Below are 21792 nucleotides of genomic sequence, written 5' to 3'. Positions count from 1 at the left end.
ATAACAACCACGACCACGATTATAACAACCACGATTATGATTAAAACAACCACGACCATGAATATAAGAACCATGATCCTGATTATAACAACCACGACCATGATTATAACAACCACGACCATGATTATAACAACCACGACCATGATTATGACAATCACGACTATGATTATAAAACAACCAAGACAATGATTATAAAAACCACGACCATGATTATAACAACCACGACCATCATTATAACAACCACGACTATGATTATGACAACAACAACCATGATTATAACAACCACGAATATGATTATAACAACCACGACCATCATTATAACAACCACGACCATCATTATAACAACTACGACTATGATTATAACAACCACGACCATGATTATAACAACCACGACCATCATTATAACAACCACGACCATGATTATAACAACCACGACCATGATTATAACAACCATGCCCATGATTATAACAACCACGACCATGATTATAACAACCATGCCCATGATTATAACAACCACGACCATGATTATAACAACCACGACCATGATTATAACAACCACGACCATGATTATAACCACGACCATGATTATAACAACCACGACCATGATTATAACAACCATGCCCATGATTATAACAACCACGACCATGATTATAACAACCACGACCATGAGTATAACAACCACGACCATGATTATAACAACCACGACCATGATTATAACAACCACGACCATGATTATCTCATATACTATAGGTATAGCCGTGTGTCTGTGTGTGTGTGTCTGTTCTGGGCAGCTGAAACGTCACAATCCTTTTTCATCAAACTTGGTGGAAAAATCGCAAAAAAATCGTAAAGTGGAACAAACCTAGTCCCATGTCGAAGGTTTCTTTAGGAAGGCATTAATTAACCATTATTTACGCTGGAAAACGATGTCGCTGTACGCTGCCAGCCTTCCGGCGGTTTCGCGCTAGCCAAGCACGAGCGTTGGAAGTTTCACGCTTTGGTAAACTGTACCACCGGACTCGCCACCGGACACGAAGTGCCCACGATCACTTGTTGAAAGCTATGTTAATAATAGGCCTCTAACTTATCAAACTAGCAGCATATACGATACAGAACTTCTTACTCCTTCATATTTACTCCACAGTAGGATATTGAATACCTATGCAATAAATCCTTTTTATGACGAATACCTGCCACAACCCCAGGATCATCAACATTTAAATGAGTCAACTGTACTTAGATAAGATACTAGTTTTTTGGCAATATATAAGGCATTTTGGGCATTAAACTTCTTTACGGGAAAGTTATCGGAAACGAGGAGATAAAATTAAGACCTTCGAGCAAACCCTTAGATGTTCTAGAAACTTTTATCAACTAATTACTAAAATATACATCAAGACAATTTATTTTTAATTTTGCAGATGACTCTCCGTCTCTACCATTTACAAGCTAAGGAACATTTATACTTGTTATATCTTAAAGAGTTAATTTAGGTTATCTAAACCTGACCATGTTGTCACTGGCTGCTAATATACAAGTGCAAATTTCAGTTAGGATAATGTTTTGGCCAATACATCTCTTGCTAGTGTAAGTAGTCTCAGGTTATAACATGTCCTAAGACAACATCAGACGCCAAGAACGGTTAGTAACAGTTTAAATTTTATAATACCTTTGTGATACACTTATAACAGGATATACGATTGAATTAGTGCATAGACTACACCCATTATTTTAACTAAACAGCAATTATAACTAATTTTTTTCCGGATTTTTATAGTGTAGCCGTGGTATTTTATGAACTGCAAGGGAGTAGGGTCTCGTATTTTTACTTTTACGTATTACCAGTAGATCTGCAGACCTACCACCAATGTGCATGTATAAATCGTTATTCCAAAGCCTATGTTTACATTTATTGTATAAACGATCTCGCCCCAGCGTAACGTTATACCGGTACCTTTGATATTTACGCCATATTTTACTGAAGAAATTTATGTAATTCCTGTATTTTTTTGCAATACGATTCTGATAATAAACTGCAACACCTTATATAATAGTGTTAAATTTTCATCTGAATATTTTTCTTACTTAATACACCCCGGAGGCGGTAAATCTGTAAGAATAAGACTACTAGAAACGAGTTAAAAACAATCTTAGTTACTAGCCAACAAAATGTAGGCATCATAGTGACAAAACACGGGTTTCATGTCAATAGCAAAACAATGGACCGAGGATAAGACTGGAATCCAACCTCATGTTACATCTTGACGGCTGCATTCTCGGAAATGTTTTACTTTGCTACCAACCTTGTGTTTCGTGAAGAATTTGGTTAGTTTGGCTGGCAACACTTACACAAAACGATTCTTGACCACACTTGGTTGGCAAGAAGGCAAAGTAACATATTTAGAAATGCCCTTTTTTCTCATTCAGAGAAACCTGAACAAACTGTTACTTTCCGATAATCCTACATTACCAACCTGTTCGAGCGCACAGCCAACTCGAACACAACACACAGACAACATATACCACAATACCTGTGCTGTTCCATTATAATTTACCTTGTATCATCAAACGCTGCTGAAAGGCACATTACCTTTCATACACACCCCCACTGTATCCTGCATTACTGTTCATACAACAGTAATATCCTGCGACGTCTTTGCAGTCTAGTACGGGGTGGTGGAAACAGTGATATGGAGCTACCAATGCCTTTACTGGGAGGAGATAGTGAAGGCACAGGTGGACGCCACGCCGGTGAAGAGCTGGTGTGAAGAGTTGATGTTATGGGAGAGGAGATAACAGTATAACGGACGTGGTGTTATCATGGGGTGACAAGTGGTGTCTGAAGCCACCCCTTCACCTACAGCGCTGTGTTACCATGTCAACGCTTCTGTGCTTATCAAGTCTTGCACCTACCCACACTCCTTTATCTCATCTTTGTGATCACTCCTTCCTGGTAACTGTGACAAGTATATCGGAAAATATGAGCAATTATTTGTTAAATATAACACGGGTTTTTTTACCCTTTTTATAGTATCTTTTCGGTTAAATTGAGACAAAATAACACGGTGACATTATAACTTCACACCAATTTTCGAAAAAATTACCCATCAAAGAGTAAATGAACGAGATGTAGTGAACAACTCTGTACATATTTATGAATCATGAAGAACACAATACAAACAGAGCAGTGTGTATAGCTAGGCATGTAAATGTGTCCTCAAAGTAACATCTATTATAAGTGCCCGCACCACCCGCCTTCTAGGTGAAATATGTTTAGTATACGACGCACAACGCAACGCTAAGGACCGGCCAGCCAACCCTTCAGGTACTTCTACACTATCAGAGGATCATTTATGAACTAGGTAACATCAGCAGAAAAATTCACCACAACTTAAAATTCCATATCACAATTGTAAAACACAATCAAATATCTGAACAGCAAGAGACTTTTTTCATGAAAAGTCATATTCGTCTCTCTACTTCTGCCTCTATATTGTTTGATGCATGTACTGTATATAATGAAGTTCTAATGACAGTTATTTAGTAACGACTAAGCTGATACAAAATTTGTACTATCATAACGCCCAACGTCAGCTTAGTTATCCCATAAGTTATCAGTTTTCATCTCGGTGGTTAAATGAGAAAAAATTTGTAAACAGCAAAAATAGTATTAAATGTTTGCCAATGTACAGAAAGCTGTAATAACATGTTCTTAATTTTCTACTCGCGGCCTACCACCAATCCCTTTTAACGCTATATAGACCGACCTTCATTTTCTTCCGCAACCTCTCCGGCATCCTTCTAGCTATCTTACAAGGATGGGCTTTATATACAGGGATGGGGGTGGGGATCCAAAGGGCCCCTCTGCCACTGTTTTAGTATTACTGTGAATAACCAAACTAATCTTCAAGGGGAAAGAAAGTACTGTATTAGGAAGAGTTTAAGCACAAAGTCAGCCATACAAAATCACAGACATGAGTTTCCCCCATAACTGACATCAAAAGAGCAAACACGACCTAGAAACCATCCCGCCCACACGGCCACCAACCTCCTCATTACACCATCACAGATACCCGTCTGTCGTTTCATGTTACCTGTACCACACCACAACCATCCATGGTCCCATCTCATGACTTCTTCAACACAATACGTTCACCAAATTTTCATTCTTCCTCATTCAGCTTTGCACACATTGCAATTTAACTCCAGCCAATTTCGTTAAGGCTTTAGCTTACCACCAAATGTTTTCCGTCACACGTTTCTAATATCTGCTCCTATACACAATAACTCGTTCACAATATACAGTACTTCAGCATTCACCAAGCTTATCAACAAGACGTATCCGCTCGCAAATACAGAAATAGTAATCATATATTTTGAATTTAACATCTTTCTTCTGCAAAATCTTCAGTAATATGCTTTGTTATTCTGTCCACGTCATTATTTTACCTCGACGAATATAATATCTACCCAAAATAACAATAATGTAACTATGTATTCTTCGTACTACTTACAGAACCTGTCCTCAAGCAGTGCACTATTCCTCAAGACGCTATGAAGTCAGGGTGACAACACAGCCCAGAACTTGCGGTGACACCACACATCCTAAACCAATCAAACATAACACAGTCCAGATGCATTAACTTAAAATGAAAATGTGCATATTGCTCCTGTCAGATCACTAAATGAACTAATGTGTACATTGCCAACCCCCACAAATGCATGGCCTTAATGAGCTCATTTACAATACTTAAGCCAGAATTTAGCGCAATTTATTGTTTATTGCTTTATGTTGTATCAGGCTGCTTCCTATGACCGCCCCTTAAATTTATCGTTCTTACACAAATCCATGAAAACTGACAGTTTCGGGGATTCTCAAGGACCTCTCGTTAATGAGTTGCCTTCCTTCACCGAGGTTACTCACCACATCCTGTAGCAACCATCAAATTCCGGCGTCCACATAAGCAAGTACGACAGAAAAATACTGTTGAGATGTCTTATGCTGGTGCAAACTATAAGCGGAACAATGACACGGTTTGTAAATTCTCTCTGGCCTCGACTGTGAAGTAGAAACTGTTGTCTTCGGAAAAAAAAGCTCTGCCGATCAACTTCTATTTTTTTTCCTATAGTATGACGTACACTGCTTTTAAAACTGTACCAAAAATCACACTTTCAGCTGTTAAAGAAGAATGATAAAAAAAAGGTGGCTACTTTGAATTGGACAAAAAAGAGGGTGCTGCAATAGCGTGCGGTCTACAAGATATTTAGGTTGGGTTAGGTTTGGTTAGGTTAGGTTAGACTAAAGATATCTTTGTAGACCGTACGCTATAATAGCACCAAAAAGCGTTACACCTGTGTTGTCCCCTAAGGCTGTGCCAAATTTGAGAAATATGCTCAATATAGAATTATCACTCAAGGGAAAGACGGATGGACGAGTGGAGAAAGTTGTATAGTTCCCCCAGGAGCGTTAGCAAGGTAAAGTCAAGGTGGCACCCGGATCATGTATTGTTACAGCCCCTTGCCCCCATGGTCACTCCTCACGTCATCATTGACACTAACCATGGGTAAATGACGAGTTCTTACAAGGCAGCAAAGTGCTGCCACCCCAGTGTTCTCATTGCTTCAGACGTTTATGTTAGTTATGTCATGAGTTTCTTAATATCGTAGAATAACGTAATTCGTATTAGCACTTGTTTGAAAACAGCAACACAAACAATGGCAGAAAACACCAAACATCTACACTATGCGTTTATATACAGTACATCCTGCATATCAAAAAAATTAGGGCATGTGTTAAAAAGGAGCACCAGGTGTCAAATAAGTGGTGCTAGTATAAAAACCTTTGGTGCCAAATATATTATTACAACATTCTTTAGATAAATATCGGATACGCCACGTAGTCGTACAGCTGTTTCACGAGTCACGTCTACGTCTACAACACAACTGTGGCCCAGGGGCCACCTAGGCGATGAATTTGTTTAAGGTGTAGAAGCTGTCGCTAACACAACGACCACACCCTGAATTAACGAGCTGAGTTTCAAGGAATAGTCCGAGAAGGCCGGACAACTCGCCATTTGCACTGGCTAACCATTAACCCGGAACACGATCATCAATTCGATTAACATCCAGGTTCCCAATTACTGCTGGGTGGACAGAGGCAAATGGCGTAAAGAAACTTGCCCATAGTTTCACCCTGCCCGGGGATCGAACCCGGGTCCAATCGCTTGCGAGGCGAGCATGCTGAATACAACTGCACGTGTCACACACGTGAATCGTGCTTCAGACAACATTGGCACGCATCACTCACACACAACACGTATCAGACGATTGTAAGCAAACAAACGGGGGGGGGGGTGTAAACTTTTACGCCACACTCCTGCTTATTTATTGTGTCTAGGAGAGACGGGGCGAAGGGATTTTCCACAAAAGTAACAGGGGGTTACACTTTTAATTCCTAGAGTTTAAGAGCCAAGGAGGTCCAAAGTAGCGAAAATTAAGGGCCAAGGGGCGCAACAAGGGCCCCAAAGATTAAAAGGCCCGGGGGCGACGGGGGCCCTAAGAGATTCCTAAAGCGGCAACAAGGGCCCCAAAGATCAGAGACCCATGGGATTATATGTATTCCATTATATTAGAATTATATGTATTCCATTATATTAGAATTATATGTATTCCATTATATTAGAATTAAATGTATTCCATTATATTAGAATTATACACATCTAGGATAGGCTCCTCTGTCTACCCACTCGACCCCGCAAACAACTCGAGAATCCAAAAAGTGTTTCCACCTCACGACTTGGCGATGGTTAAGTGCTGGCCCGTGATGATTATATCCAGGAAATCAGCGACCCCCAGGAGGGTAGCGATCCTTGGTGGCAGGAGTAATCTCAAAGCGAACTGTTGCTGCCCTCCCACACTCACACCGCCACAGCCACACATCTGCCCCGCAACACCGTTATTTCCGCGACAAACCCGTCCTCAACACACTTCAGCTCCTCCCCCGCTGTGCCCATCCTTACAAGCACGTGTTTCTTATATATATATATATATATATATATATATATATATATATATATATATATATATATATATATATATATATATATATATATATATATATATATATATATATATATATATATATACGGTAATGTGAGAGCAAACTCACTGAGAATCCTGCTGCTGACACACACCAATTAAGCAGCCTCTCACGTGCAGGATGTGAGCAACGCAACCCTCATCTCATTATTAAGTGCAATTTGTCAATCCGTTTAGAGTTGTAAGGCAAATTAATTCTATTTCACTCTGAATAGTTTTCAAACGGTAATATTGCTTACATTTGTTTGTACTAGGACGGTACAGATTAGGTAAATCCAGTGATGAACAAAGAGCTCCACTAACGGCCAGTTGTTACAAAAACTGGTCCAGGACACGCTGGGAAAATACTGTGACCAATGCACGAGCTCCTCCTGTTCCAGCTAGCAGTGCCACCACACCTTTAAGTCATCTGTCCCCTTCATCTCTCTCTTTTAAGAAATATCCCTTGTGCGGTGTCTCAAATATTCCCTTGTGTTGTGGGCCGTGTACGGAAGTGGCAACTAACTGCCCAGGGCATCGGGTTCCAGCTGTGAGTGCCGAAGCCTTCCACCGTTCTCCTTTATCATATTAACATAATTTTGTGCCTCATGTATATACCCTGGTGTTGAGGCTGTGTATGGAGGAGTGACACACTAACTACACACCACAAAATCAACACCCAACACGTCAATAACATATAACATACGGTATACCCAGAAGATATCCTGCTGTCAAATGTAAGTCTAAATATTAATACAGCACAGAACGTTATGAAATTTAAATTTTCATTAGCTTTGTTATACTAGACACTAACGCTTTTGCAAGAAAAAAATATATGACGTCATGTTCCGTATGTGAAGTTTTATTAAAATGTTAAGTGGTCGAAGACACGCCTGAGTGTGGGAGTGTGGCACAACCTTGTGAAAGCGGCGAGTGTTTCACAGATGCGAGTGATGAGACAGCTGAGAACGTAGGAACGTCTCAAACAGGTGTGTGTGATGAGACAGGTTGCTGTGTCACACAGGTGTGGATGATGAGAAATATGTCACACGGGTGAGGGTGACGAGAAATAAGAGGAAGTATGTCATACAGGCGTGGGTTATGAGAGATAAGTGCATGTAAGTCACCCAGGTATGGGTAATGGGAGATGGGTTGGAGTGTCATGTGTCATACAGATGTGGGAGATGAGAAATACAGAAGTGTTACACAAGTGTGGGTGGTGAGAGAGGAGTTGGAGTGTGTCACACAGGTGTGGGGGAGAGAGATGGGAGTTCCACACAGGTGCGGGTGATGAGAGACACGTGGGAGTGTGTCACACTGTGGGTGGCAACAGGAGCACGTGTGCCTCCTGGCAAACTCGGTCGGTAAAAGCTACACTGTGCCAACACCCAGGAGAAACAATTATAAAATGCGAAATTACTCGAGGGCCAAATAAGAGGAAGCAGGTGGTGGAGCAAGCAACAGTGGAGGAGGAGGAACCAGCGAGGCGAGCTGTGACTCAGGGCAATAAGTAATCTTAGTCCCACGCACCAATAATCACAACACTTCACACATTCTCGCCTTTTCCATTTTCTACTGCATTAAACAAGGCACAGAACGTTACTAGTAATAGGTCACTTGTAGCTGCTCGTTACAAGCTGTACAGCAGGTACAATAGCAGTCTCTATATCGACATCATGGTGACCTATGTATCACGATAACTGTATTGATAACTTTATTATGTCCTAAAATACTGTAATCTTTTAATCATCACTGTTGAAAGTTCATCTGCTTGATACTCTGTACCTCTGACGACAGTACCGGTATAAGGTTACGGGAGTAAACCCCGAACGAAAAATCTGTGGCGTAGCCACGCATTAGGCAGACATGCTTACAGAGCTCCAACAAGACCTCTAACGGCGGTATAGGCGGAAGAGGTGACCAACATGAGAACCCAACGACTACACCAGCGTATGAAGGCAATGCATGATGGACAGGCTACTAAGGCGAAACCCCAAAACTGGGTTATTGGCAGTCCATTGCAACTCTCCTCCCCAGTTGTTGCAACTGGAGAGAGCCAAGATGTGTGGCTGCAGTCTGCGCTCCTGTTTCACCTTATAAATCAACGCACACACAGCCATCACCCAGCTCATCATACTTCTCATCATCAAAACCCCTATACGCCCAAAAGTCCGATGGCGACGGACGAGTGGCGACGGAGACAGGCAGAAATGACTGCCGTGAGTCTTTAGTCACAACTCTGCACATGGGCAGCACACGTAAGATGGTCGTTTATGCACTGGGATCTAGGTAATAGTGCAATCTGGTTCTGTCTATGTGACTGACCAGCCCTCTCAAGGACCCACTCTGCTCACATCACATGACCCCACATGGGTAGGGAGCTAGAAAAGGTCCTCTAAACATAGCCTGCCAAAAGAATCAACCTTACTGAGCAACTGCACCTAGTAGGTCATCCTTATGCGGTCGAAAACACAATTATAATAAAAAAACTATACAACCTCTTATGGTCGCTGCACGGAATGTCAGGACCCTTCTGGATACTGGCACAAATGAACATCCTGAAAGAACTGTCCTTGGAGCAAAAGAGCTGGCTAGATATAACATTGACATAGCAGCCATTAGTGAGTCCAGGCTTCCAAACGAGGGTTGACTCACAGAACGGGGTCTGGCTATACCTTCTTCTGGAAGGGTAAGTTTGCTGAGGAGAGAAACCGCATTTATGGAGTTGGCTTTGCCATCCACCAATGCATCCTACACAGGCTAACTGAAATGCCTGTTGGGATCAACGAGGACCTCATGACACTCCGAGTCATTATGAATCACTCACGTCATGCCTTCTTCATCAGTGCATATGCCCCAACACTGGATGTAGAGGATGACATCAAAGAGGCCTTTTATGCCGACCTTGAGAGAGTGCTAACCTCTATCCCCAGAGAAGATAAGATTGTGTCTCCTTGGTGACTTCAATGCTAGAGTTGGCAGAGATGCTGATATTTGGCAGGGAATCATAGGGAGAAATGGACTAGGAAAGTGTAATTCCAATGGCCTATTCCTCCTCAGCAAGTGTGCTGCACACATCCTCACTACCACCAATACCATGTTTAGGCAAGCCAACAAGTTTAAGGGTTCGTGGCAACACCCACAATCCAAACACTCGCATCTCATTGACTACATTATTGTCAGAGAAAGAGACCGCCGAGATGTCCCCATCACCCGAGCCATGCATGGCTCAGACCACTGTGACACTGATCATCGGCTCATCAAAGCCAAGCTCTCACTTCACGTCGCCCCAAAACAGCAAAGGCAACAAGTCTCCAGAAGAGGATTTAACACTAAGCATCTGGAGGATCCAGTGGTAGCAGCTCGAACATGGGTTGACAAACAACTCAACAACAAACAACCCAAATCCCAGTGCCCAGTGGGGTATTCTCGACACTGTCATGACAAAAACCTGCAGAGAGACCCTCAGCCAGATCGTAAGAATACACCAGGACTGGTTTGATGAAAATGATCCGAAAATCAATGTACTCATCAATGATAAACGTGCTGCTTTAACTGACTGAGTCAGAACAACCCTCACTCTCGAATCAAAGCTGATACCTTCCGCAAGAAGAATGCGGCGGCCCAACGCAAACTTCGCAATCTAAAGAATGACTGGGTTAAAAATAAAGTGAAATGCAAAAATTTGCAGATTAACACATGATGTGTGAATTTTCCAATTCCACTTGAACATTTTATGGGCTAATCACTCATGGCGCAGCCCCCCCTCCGCTCATCCGATGGTAACTCCATAATTAAAGACGAAGGCCTCCTTCAGCGCTGGAAAGTGCACTGCCATTCACTGCCCAATCGAAACACGGATGTGGATATCCTAACTACCTAGCAGGTCACTCAGCATCCAGAGTTGACCCACCTCAGCTATCTTCCATCCCTGGATCAGGTAGCTACTGCCATCAAACAGATGAAAAATAACAAAGCCTCAGGGCCTGATGGAATCCCAGCCAAGGTGAATAAAGCAGGAGGACCTGTGCTTACCAGCCGTCTTCACCCTCTCCTGGAGAATATATGGGAAAAGAAGAAAATCCCACAAGCCCTTAAAGACGCCTCCATTGTCAATATTTATAAGTACAAGGGAGACCGGTCAGACTGTGGCAAATACAGCGGTATCTCACTGCTGTCAGTAGCTGGCAAGATTATCGCCCGAGTCCTCCTAAACAGACTTCTTCCTGAGGCAGAAAACTTCCTCCCAAAATCTCAATGTGGCTTTTGACCATCACGTGGCACCACTGAAATGATCTTTGCTGCCCGCCAGATACAGGAAAAGTGAAGAGAACAGGGTCGTGACCTGCAGTGTACATGGCAGTCATCGACCTAACCAAGGCCTTCAACTCGGTCAACAGGGAAGCCCTCTGGCAGACTCTTAGCCGTTTTGGCTGCCCACACCAAAATTCATTGGCATGACCAGCAGTGTTCTACACAATTGGCACACAGTCTGTCTTCCCCATTGAAACGGGGGTAAAAGAAGGATGTGTACTGGCCCCAACTCTCTTTTCCATTTTCTTGGCTGCCTTCCTTACTCGTGCCAGTGCCAATTTAGCCGGCAGGGTGGACATACAGTACAGGATGAAGGGTCTTTTCAACATAAGACAGCTCCAGACAGGAACAAAGGTGTTTGCAGCTTCCATTACTGAACATCAGTATGCAGACAACATCACCCTTGTCGCTCACACTGAACGCGACCTACAGATCCTGAAAACCTATGCAGATGCTTATGCACACTTCGGCCTTGAGGTGAATTTACTGAAGACTCAGATTCTCTTTCAGCCTGCCCCTGGTTCAACCACACCTCCACCAACCATCCAGCTTAACAGTACTACCCTTTCTAATGTTACCCACTTTCGGTATCTCTGTTCTAACCAGTCCACCACTGCGGACATCGATGAAGCGATTCAACATCGGATCAGACGGGCATCTCGAGCCTTTGGCAGACTCCGTACCCACGTCTTCAACTGTAGGGAGCTGAAATTATCTACAAAGTTGCACGTATACCGAGCAGTGGTCCTCCCCACCTTGCTATATGGCAGCAAGACAGGTCACATACAGGAGGCACCTCAAGGCACTTGAAAACTTCACCAATGTAGTCTATGCTCCATCCTTTGAGTTCGCTGGGAAAACAAGAGAACAAATGCCAGTATTCTTCCTGACACCAACTGTAGGAGTATCGAGGTTACCATTATCCACGAATGACTACGTTGAACTGGCAATGTTACCCGCATGGACGACAGTAGACCGCCAAAGCCGCTACTTTACGGTCACCTAATGAATAGTAAACGCAATGCTGGCGGGCAACTGAAAAGGTATAAGGATAGTCTTAAGACAAACCTGAAAAAGTGCCAAATCGACCCCTCACCTGGGAGACGAATGCTCCAATTCCACACCGTAACGCTTGGAGGAGCACTACACGAGGTGTCAATACTTTCGAGTTAGCCCGACTGCATAACGAGGCAGACAAGCGCCAACGCTGGAAAGTCGATGCCGCCGCCCCTCCCGCACTAGATGTAGCCCTCCACACGTGCAACATCTGTGAACGACACTGCCGGTCCTATATCGGCCTCTCTAGTCACCTCAAAACTCACCAACGAAGGTGACATCCATAATAACCCATATCTTTGTCTCAAAGCTTTATAATCCTAACAAGATTCATTACAGGTAAAGGTAAAAGAAAGTCTTGAGAGAAAAAGAGCTCATGACACGTTATCTTTCAGCTCACTGTGCACGCAAAGCTGTCGTCGGTTTCTGAGCCCAACATATACACATGACGATGATGAAAACTCTTCCAACATACTCCGTCAAAAATGTTGTAAGAACTACATTATGATCTTCACTTTCTCTTGCAGTCCCTCATTTTACAGACCGCACAACAACAGTGAACGATAGGACCCTGAACTGACACGCCCACAACACCTGGCATATCGAGGACTTAAACTACGGTAATACTACAGTAAGAAAAATAGCACAATAAAACCTGGTATGTGTATTTTGTAATAAGTAACATCAACAAAATAAGTCATAAAATGAAACTGAAGTTTGAGAAAATATTAATAAAAATAAAATTACTGAGTCCATCACCTCATTCCTGGATTTTCTCAGCATGAGTGGACAATACACAAACAAACTCGTAATACTGTTCTTACGTTATTTCCCTACGGCTACTAGCCAATCTGTATCCACGGTCACAAACATACGTGTAACAAAAAACTGATCATTCTCTGTTCATTCCTCTTCACAGATAATTTATACTGTGAACAAGACATGTCATCATCATCTATCGGTTAACATAATAACGACGTCCCTCCACCTTACCAACGTTAGTCGTATGTACATTATACTCCAAGATCCTTGTTCACAGGTCAGTAATGCCAAACACTCGTGCCAGATCAATAGTCAACAGTACCGGTAACAAACTCAGCTTTACTCGCATCTACCATCCAAATATGAACTTATGATATCTAATTCAAACACACCATTATGCTGTATACTTCACTGTTAGGCAAATAACATTACACACCTCTCCCTCCCCCTTACTATACAGCACTTCCTCCCCTCCTTACTATACACCTCTTCCACCCCCTCTCCCCCCTTACTATACAACTCTTCCTCCCCCCCTTTACTATACTGCTCTTCCTTCCCTCTCCCCTTACTATATAGCCCTTCCTGCCCCTCCCCTTACTATACAGCCCTTCCTCCCCCTCCCCTTACTATACAGCTCTCCCTCCCTCCTTACTATACACCTCTTCCACCCCCTCTCCCCTTACTATACAACTCTTCCTCCCCCCTCCCCTCTTACTATACAGCTCTTCCTCCCCCTTTACTAAAGTTTTTCTTTCCCCTTACAACTCTGCTCTCCCTTCCCCTTTCACCCCTTATATATACTTCTCCCTCCCATTCTCATCCCCTACACGCCGTCTCTCTCCTTGTAATCTATACAAACGTTAGCCGGTGCGGGAGACAGGCCAGACACGTGGCCCACACCAAAATCAATGTCTCGCGCTGGAGAACTAACCAGCACAAATAATCAAGTCTCTCAATTTACGTCACATCAATTAATTATCTTCAAGATAATAGTATCATGAATAAATAATATACGTACAGTACAACCATGGTAAGTACTACAAGAGCAGTCAATATTCACCGACGTCACGTTTTGAAACTGACCACTCCGGGCTCGTGCCGGCTGCCGTGTGACCAATCAGCAAAGTGGATGGGTTACAAGAAACTCGTCTTGTTGGACCCGCCGGCTGCAAGGTGCAGATTGGCAGAAGCAAGACTATATTGATCGCATACAGGCTAGGTTAGTATCCATGGTGGCGGAGGCCCAGGGAAGTTCCAGTAAGATAATACTATTGTATCAATGGTAAGAGTGTATTGTAGTAGGCGTAATGCAATGAAATAGATCACCCATCCATATCTAATTAACAGATAAAGGTGTCTAGCTTTTTGAAAGGCCGTTGTTCACGTATTTCAATTCACCAAATTACACCAAAACTTAACATCTGCATCACAATAAAACTGCTGAGGCAATCTGGAGTTCTAATAATACTGAAAACACAAGACTTTACTTAAAGCAGCTCGTGGCTGAGGCGAGCCAAAAATCTGCTGTTGCTATGCTAGCCTGGGGCGCACGAGTACTGCAGATACATTTTGTACCGAGTTCACCTAGCAGTTACCTTTTTTTTAATTACAGTACATCGAAACCAGTGTTAAGGGAGTTCGCCCTGTAACATTTAGCAGAATAGTCTACGAAAAAATCCTTTTCCTATAATGTTATACCACAATAAATATAAATCACTTCATTCCACCACTAAGCATGTAACGCTATCTACACAATAAAACTCCAATCAATATCGCCAAATAATCCCTTCCTTAGAATGGCGATTCCAACCAGTCTACGTCACCCACTCAAGAGTGATAGTGTAGCCACAAGTCTACTTATGGTCATGGGTGTCCTCACCAATTACCGCTCAACATTGTGATTCAACCTCAATGAAGTACCATCCTCATATCTGAGGGTTGGCGACCGCGGTCCTCCACTCTAAACGTTTTCAGGTTGTTTCTTTACCAATCCTCCGAGGTTATGCATCTCTTTTGGGGTCCAGTTTTCAATTGTTCATCCCACCCAATCTCTGCCTACCCCTGGCCCTCTTACTCTCGACTTTTCCCGTTAATATATCTGCTATTGTCCCTCATCCTAATTATATGATCAAAGTACTGTATCTCGTTTCTTGAATTTCTAATATTTTACCGCGTCACTGGCAACCCTTCTCGTATATTTAAAAACAAATTATCTCATAATATTTTTAACGTTAGAATAGTGCAATTACTTACCTTATTACGCACTTAAAGACCTTCCTTGTTAAAGCGCAGTAATAACATTTTAACAAAGTACATTCCTTCCACTTAGTTCACAGGAGCACTCCCAGCAATTTCTTCTTCACCCAAACTCGATTCGGTTGTGGATTAAATGCGACTCTCCAAATGGGCCTCATCGTAACCAAATTCATCCACTGGGCCTGGAGTCCATTTGACCACTAAGCCTCTATGCCCTTATCACCCACATGACTCTCACCTATATATACTGTTAATGAATATGATCTATTTCTTTGTGTATGAACCTCTGTCCTGCGTGGCAGTGAGAAGTGATAGCACCCTCAGTGTCAATACCTGACTAAATTACTCAAAATAGGCAAACTGTACTCCAAGCTTTGTCAATAAATTTGTTTACCGTAAGTATGTCCCCTGAATTACAGTATATTAGACACCTCGCATCTCTATTTAACCTTTATTACCTCTCCCAGTCTCCAACCTCAGTAACCCACCCTCCCTACAGATGTGCCACACCTTGTAGCTGTGTGATCACCTTCACCCAAGTGACCTTCATATCCGTCATCGACAAGTTTTCCGTGTTTACTCATTAGTGACGTGCAACATGAGGTCACACTCACAAATGTGAGGTGACACTGCTTAATTTGGCTACTTCCCCTCTCACACCAGGATCTGTATCTTGATCAGATTTGTAGTTTTTCTTAAAAAACCTCGTATCCATCTATTTAACTTACAAATCCCATCCAGTTTGTATAAGGCCTACGTAAAAGCCAGACAACGAACTGGGTCCAGATCTAACTTATGATTTTTTTTATTATAGTTAATAGCAAGCAAGTCTAGAGAAGAATCACGAAGAAGTATCAATAAACAGAATGAAACTCAGTTATGGTAATACAATTTCTTTAAATAAAAGAACGCGGTGACGAAGTCATTTTAATTCGTCACCCTTTTGTTTCTTACATAGAAAATGGTGAGGAGCGGGACTGTGGGGGAAGGTGGGGGAAGGAAATGCTTGGGTGGAGGGGTGGGTGTGTGTGTGTGTGTGTGATGGGGGACGGGTAGGAAATACATACTCGACTGGTAACAGCGGCGATACAGTGCTCTGCTTCTTTACGGTTTATCTTTATGTTTACTGAGGGGTTGCACTGTACAGTATTTGAAAAGTGCTCTGTAAATCTAAAAACAATTAATTATATCTTACGCACATTAATAACATTCGATTAAAGACAGCTTTTGTTAGGTGGGAAGTGTAAAATTTAAATAAAAATAATAGTATAATTCTTATTGACAGCAAAAGGTGCAGCAGTTATTAATCATATGGGTATTTAAAGTATTGCGCATGTACGATGGTAATATATATATATATATATATATATATATATATATATATTAATCTTTGTGGGAGTTACTATAGTCTGCCAACCCCTTGTGTACGGGGTCACCTCTGACCTGAATAAAATCATCTGGCGTTAGCCAAATAATATATAGTATTAGTCTTTAGGGGAGATACTATTGTCTACCAACCCCTTGTGTGCGGAGTTACCTCTGAACTGCATAAAATCAGATGGTGTTAGCCAAATAAGATATCAAAGGTGATTTACGTCCCCGTAGTGATGGGGTTGATGTGACACCATCTATACACGGGCCCTTGTCTTGTTAGAGGTGGCGTCTGGAGCATTCAATGAAACTGAGCGAGTTATGCCATCTGGCGACGCGACAGTTCACCTTTAGAATGAAGGGACCATTTGAAAATTCACCAACGTGTCACTGAGATTAATTGATTATTGTATATAAAGGGTCAGCAGCTTAAGGAGGGTTACATGTCTGCCCTAGATATCTGCCTTTACAATGTTTATATGGTTATACTTACTGAACAGCCATACTTAATCGAACTTTCCTATTACAGTATGTTATCGTGTAGTTTCAGTGACTTTTTCCTTAGCTCCTGTACCGTTTATTTCTAACTAAAGGGCCAAACACTAACTTTTTATATACTGATAATACAAGGAAAAACTGACGCGATAGATCTGTCGGTCAGTTAAGTTTCAAATTGTTAAGCTTTATGATGTCAGCATAAATTAATTTTATTGCTAATAAACAAAAGACTATCCAGTCTTCGAGGTTCGATTTAAACCTTGACGACAGAAGACTACACTATCCACATTACTTTTATCCTCTTCACCACTGATCGGCTCGTTAGCCGCTTGGGCGATCGGTTACGTCTCTGTTACTTTACTTTACTTTTATCCTCTTCACCAAAAGATCGGCTCGTTAGCCGCTTGGGCGATCGGTTACGTCTCTGTTACTTTACTTTTATCCTCTTCACCAAAAGATCGGCTCGTTAGCCGCTTGGGCGATCGGTCGCGTCTCTGTTACGCACTGTTGGCAGGTACTGGGCATGCACCGGCTCCTGAATATACCTGAACCTGCTCCAGTGTTGGACAAGTCTGGTCTTGGAAGAGTTCACACTCGGTGCCGTCACAACACTTTCTGGTGGATTGTTCCGAGTTCACAACTCTCACTCAGAAAAGTTTGCCCTCACAGTTTTCTGGACTTGCGGCTTCTTCAATCTTGAGCTCGGACCCCTTGTGGGGCGAGCGTCCGCCAGCTCCTAGTAAGGGCACTCGACTGAGTAGTGCCCCTTGAGATGCTTATACACCTCAATTAGGTCGCCCCTTGCCCGTCTGTAGTATAAGCTAGGCAAGTTTAGGCGCTCCAATCTCTCAGGGTAGTTGAGGTGCCGAAGTGCAGGCACCAGTCTGGTGGCCCTCCTTTGAACGTTTTCAACCAACTGACAGTCCCTAGCATATCACAGGGACCAGATGGGGTGACAGTACTCCAGATGGGGAAGCACTTCTTTCTTAAAGATCGTTACGAGGGACGGACCGTCTAGATATATGAACGACCGTCTTACAAGACAATAATTTAGTTGCCGCATTTACCTTCTTCTCGCAATGGCCCGAGAACTTCAGCTCATTGCCAACATACACACCTAGGTCCTTCTCACATTCAGTCTCAACTAGTGCAGCTTCTTCATCCCGTTGGGACATATGATACGCCTCCTTATCATTGGTATGCCCCAGGTGCATCCTCTTACACTTCGTGACATTGAATCTCAGCAGCCATTTCTTTGACCATTCTTGGAGCTCACAGACATCCCTCTGCAGCTCTTCACAGTCCGCTTGGTTCTTGATTTCCCGAAATAATTTGGCGTCATCGGCAAACATTTGTATGGAGGAGTGTACAACGTCAGGCATGTCATTTATGAAACAAACAAACAACAGCGGGCCCAATACACTGCCCTGTGGTACCCCGCTTGTGACAGGTACAAATGATGATTTCGTGCCATTAATCACCACACACTGCATGCAGTCATGTAGAAAGTCTTCTATCCACGCTAGGACATTTCCCCGAATTCCGTACCCTTCCAGTTTGATTTTCAGCCTTTCGTGGGGTACACTGTCGAAAGCCTTGGCAAAATCTAGGTATATATTGTCGATATTACCACCCCGTTCCAGAATATGGATCCAAATATCCAATACCTTGAGCAATTGTGTTAAGCAGGAGCGCCCCGGCATAAAACCGTGTTGGCAATCCTTTACAAGGTTGTTTCGTAGATGTTCCATCGCGGCATCTCTGATAATACTCTCAAGTACTTTACATATTATGCTGGTCAGGCTCACCGGTCTATAGTTGTTCGTGGAGTGACGATCGCCCTTCTTGAAGATAGGGCTCACATAAGCCACTTTCCAATCACTGGGGACCTTTTGTTCATCCAGGCATTTACGAAACAGGATCTTCAGAGGCCTGGCAAGCTCATTGCACAACTCTCTTAGCACCCTGGGATGCACCATGTCAGGGCCGGGGCTCTTATGGACCTTTAGCTTTGACAGTTTATTTCTAATACCCTCTTCTGTGAACACAATGTGGGTCAGTGCTGTGTTGAACCGTCTGTCCTCAAACGCAGGAAGGTGGATCGCATCCTCTCTTGTGAACACTGAGGAAAAGCTGTTCAATGCCTCAACTTTATCCTGGTCAGAATCTGCGTAACTACCATCTTCAAGCCTCAGGTCTGATACTTCTACTCGCGTTTTTAATTTCGACTTTGCATAGCGGTAAAACGCCTTTGGGTTTGACTTGACCTCGCGTGCAACCAGCCTCTGGAACTCCTTTTCAGCCCTTCTACACTCTATCTTTGCTTGGTTTCTGGCTCTTGCATACATCCTCCTGTCCTGCTCACCATTTGACCCAACCCACGTCTTGAATTTATGAGTTTTCTTCTGAACTTTGTCGACCGCTGCATGGTTCATGTGTAGGGATCCCCTCGTATTCCTAGAGGCACTGGGTTTGGTCTTGGGTACATATTTATCGATCAAATGGGTCACTTTACTAGTTGTGATATTCAGCGTAGTGTCTGCGTTCTTGTGTCTTAATGAATCAGGCCAGTGGATACCCCTCATCTCTTCCCTAATCCCGTTGTAATTTCCCTTGTAATATTTGCACCTTGGCCTGGCCTTATCTTGAACTAGGTAACAGTTAAATCTGAATGACAACACTATATGATGACTGGTGCCAACTGGGGCATGGTGTTCCAGTTTGGCCACCATACCCTCCTCGTTTGTTATGGTGAAGTCAAGTGGCTTGGGTGTTTGCTCCCCCCTGTAATGTGTCGGGTCTCTAACATGTTGGAACAGAAAATTATTTCTCAGAGTTTCTACAAAAGGGGTAGCAGGGTTATTCAAGTCATTCGGGGTGGACTCGTTTCTCCAGTCGATGTCGCCATAGTTAAAGTCCCCCATGATAAGGAAGTGGCTAGGGTTGAGCATCGCCGCGTTGTTTATTAAGGTTCTTAAGTTCCTTTGATTTAGTGGGCCACAGATTGGGGATCTGTAGATACACCCGACGATAAGTAAGTCCCCTCCCTTTAATTTAATTTTACACCACTTGGGCTCTTCAAAAACATCCTCTCCCTGTACCCTCGCCTGGCTGGCTCTAAGGTTTTGCCTAGCATAGATAACCACACCCCTCCTGCATGTTTCTTGAGAAAGGTTCGTAAATGAGTCATATCCAGCAATACTGAACTCACATTCCATTAACATGCATCCATCACCAGTTCTGCACACGGGGGAGGGGGGGATACGCAAAACTTTGGGCAAATTAAAGCTAACTAGTTCCCCACTCGAAAACATTATTTCAAAAATTTCCTTTTATTTCATGCGATAATACACACTGATATTTTAATTACTGTACTAAAGGAACGAAACAGTTATATCTTTTTTATAGTTAAGCGCTATGGTATATTATATTACAGGACTATGTTCAAGGCAATGTTACCTTCAGTTTGTAACAAGTTTTAAATAGGCCAAGCAGTCACGGTGAGACCCCCACCAACTGGTTTAAGTTATACGTTGACTAGTGACTGGCTTTCACCTTACATTCACTATACATGTACTTTGCTCTCACACTTTACCGGGATTCAGAAGTCTATGTTCATCATTATGTATTGTCTTGTTCTACATCGACATGGGAGCATAATTCAAGTCACACCCCTGGTTAAAGGCCACGCGTTTATCCACAAACCACCTTCAACAGAGGTACCCCCCAAATGCCCCCCTGTCCATCCCCTCCCACCCCATATGATATTGATCACTTTTGGCGGGAAGGTGTAAACGAGTCTGCTCTTGATAATTAGTTATGAGCTTTTCTACCACTGTGAAACATTGAACCATTGACAGCTTAAATTATACTTACCTTGCCAAAGTATGCAGCCCAGTGTGTTGGAGTCCAGCCATAGTAAGTGTCCTCGACCGTGATGTGTGAGCGAGCCGCTTCTTGTTGTAAAAGCAACGTGAGCGATTCAACATCACCGTCCCGACATGCACGATGAAGCGGGAAATTTTTAGATAAAGTATTTTCACTCATGACGCTCCAGCTGCCACTACTGGTCCTGTGACCATGATCTGACATCTCGCTGATGCTAAATAATGATAACTATTAAGATGTTAATGTAAAATGTCAGATTTCTCGGAAAACCCACGTTACACTGCACTCTACACCACAGCTTATCGCAGTCTGAGCAACAACACTTGCCGAGTTGCGGTCAATGTAGTGCCGGGTGACGGAGCTACGAAGGGGAAGCTGGGAAATGAAATGCACTGTTCAATTTAATTAATTTCACTGTACAAAATTCGTTTTTATTATTTTATTTCACATATGTCTTAAGCTTTAGGTCTGTTTAAATTAAGAGATTAATATGAAAATGCCTAAGAACACGGTTAAGATGAATGGTAGCTTCTGATGCCAATATCGTTTTCGTTCCTTCAAAGTCCAAAG

At 42.8% G+C, this 21792-nt stretch overlaps 1 protein-coding gene across 7 annotated transcripts in view; it reads right to left on the bottom strand.

Annotated features, from left to right (window-relative positions):
* LOC121867260 (ankyrin repeat domain-containing protein 10-like) overlaps nucleotides 1–21521 on the bottom strand; it is a 197253-nt gene extending 175732 nt beyond the window's left edge. For all 7 annotated transcript variants that reach the window (XR_006089102.1, XR_006089103.1, XR_006089104.1 and 4 more), the window contains exon 1: nucleotides 21211–21521. Coding sequence is in view for 4 of the 7 variants with exons in the window: in XM_042367120.1 (XP_042223054.1) it covers nucleotides 21211–21426 (216 nt within the window). In the remaining 3 variants the exon portion in view is untranslated. The remainder of the gene's footprint in view (nucleotides 1–21210) is intronic.
* Between the last annotated feature and the right edge of the window lie 271 nt (nucleotides 21522–21792).

Source organism: Homarus americanus, unplaced genomic scaffold (assembly GCF_018991925.1).
Source record: "Homarus americanus isolate GMGI-L3 unplaced genomic scaffold, GMGI_Hamer_2.0 scaffold6317, whole genome shotgun sequence".
Taxonomy (NCBI): Eukaryota; Metazoa; Arthropoda; class Malacostraca; order Decapoda; family Nephropidae; genus Homarus; species Homarus americanus.
Note: the sequence above shows the minus strand (reverse complement) of the source record. Positions and strands in the feature narration are given on the sequence as shown.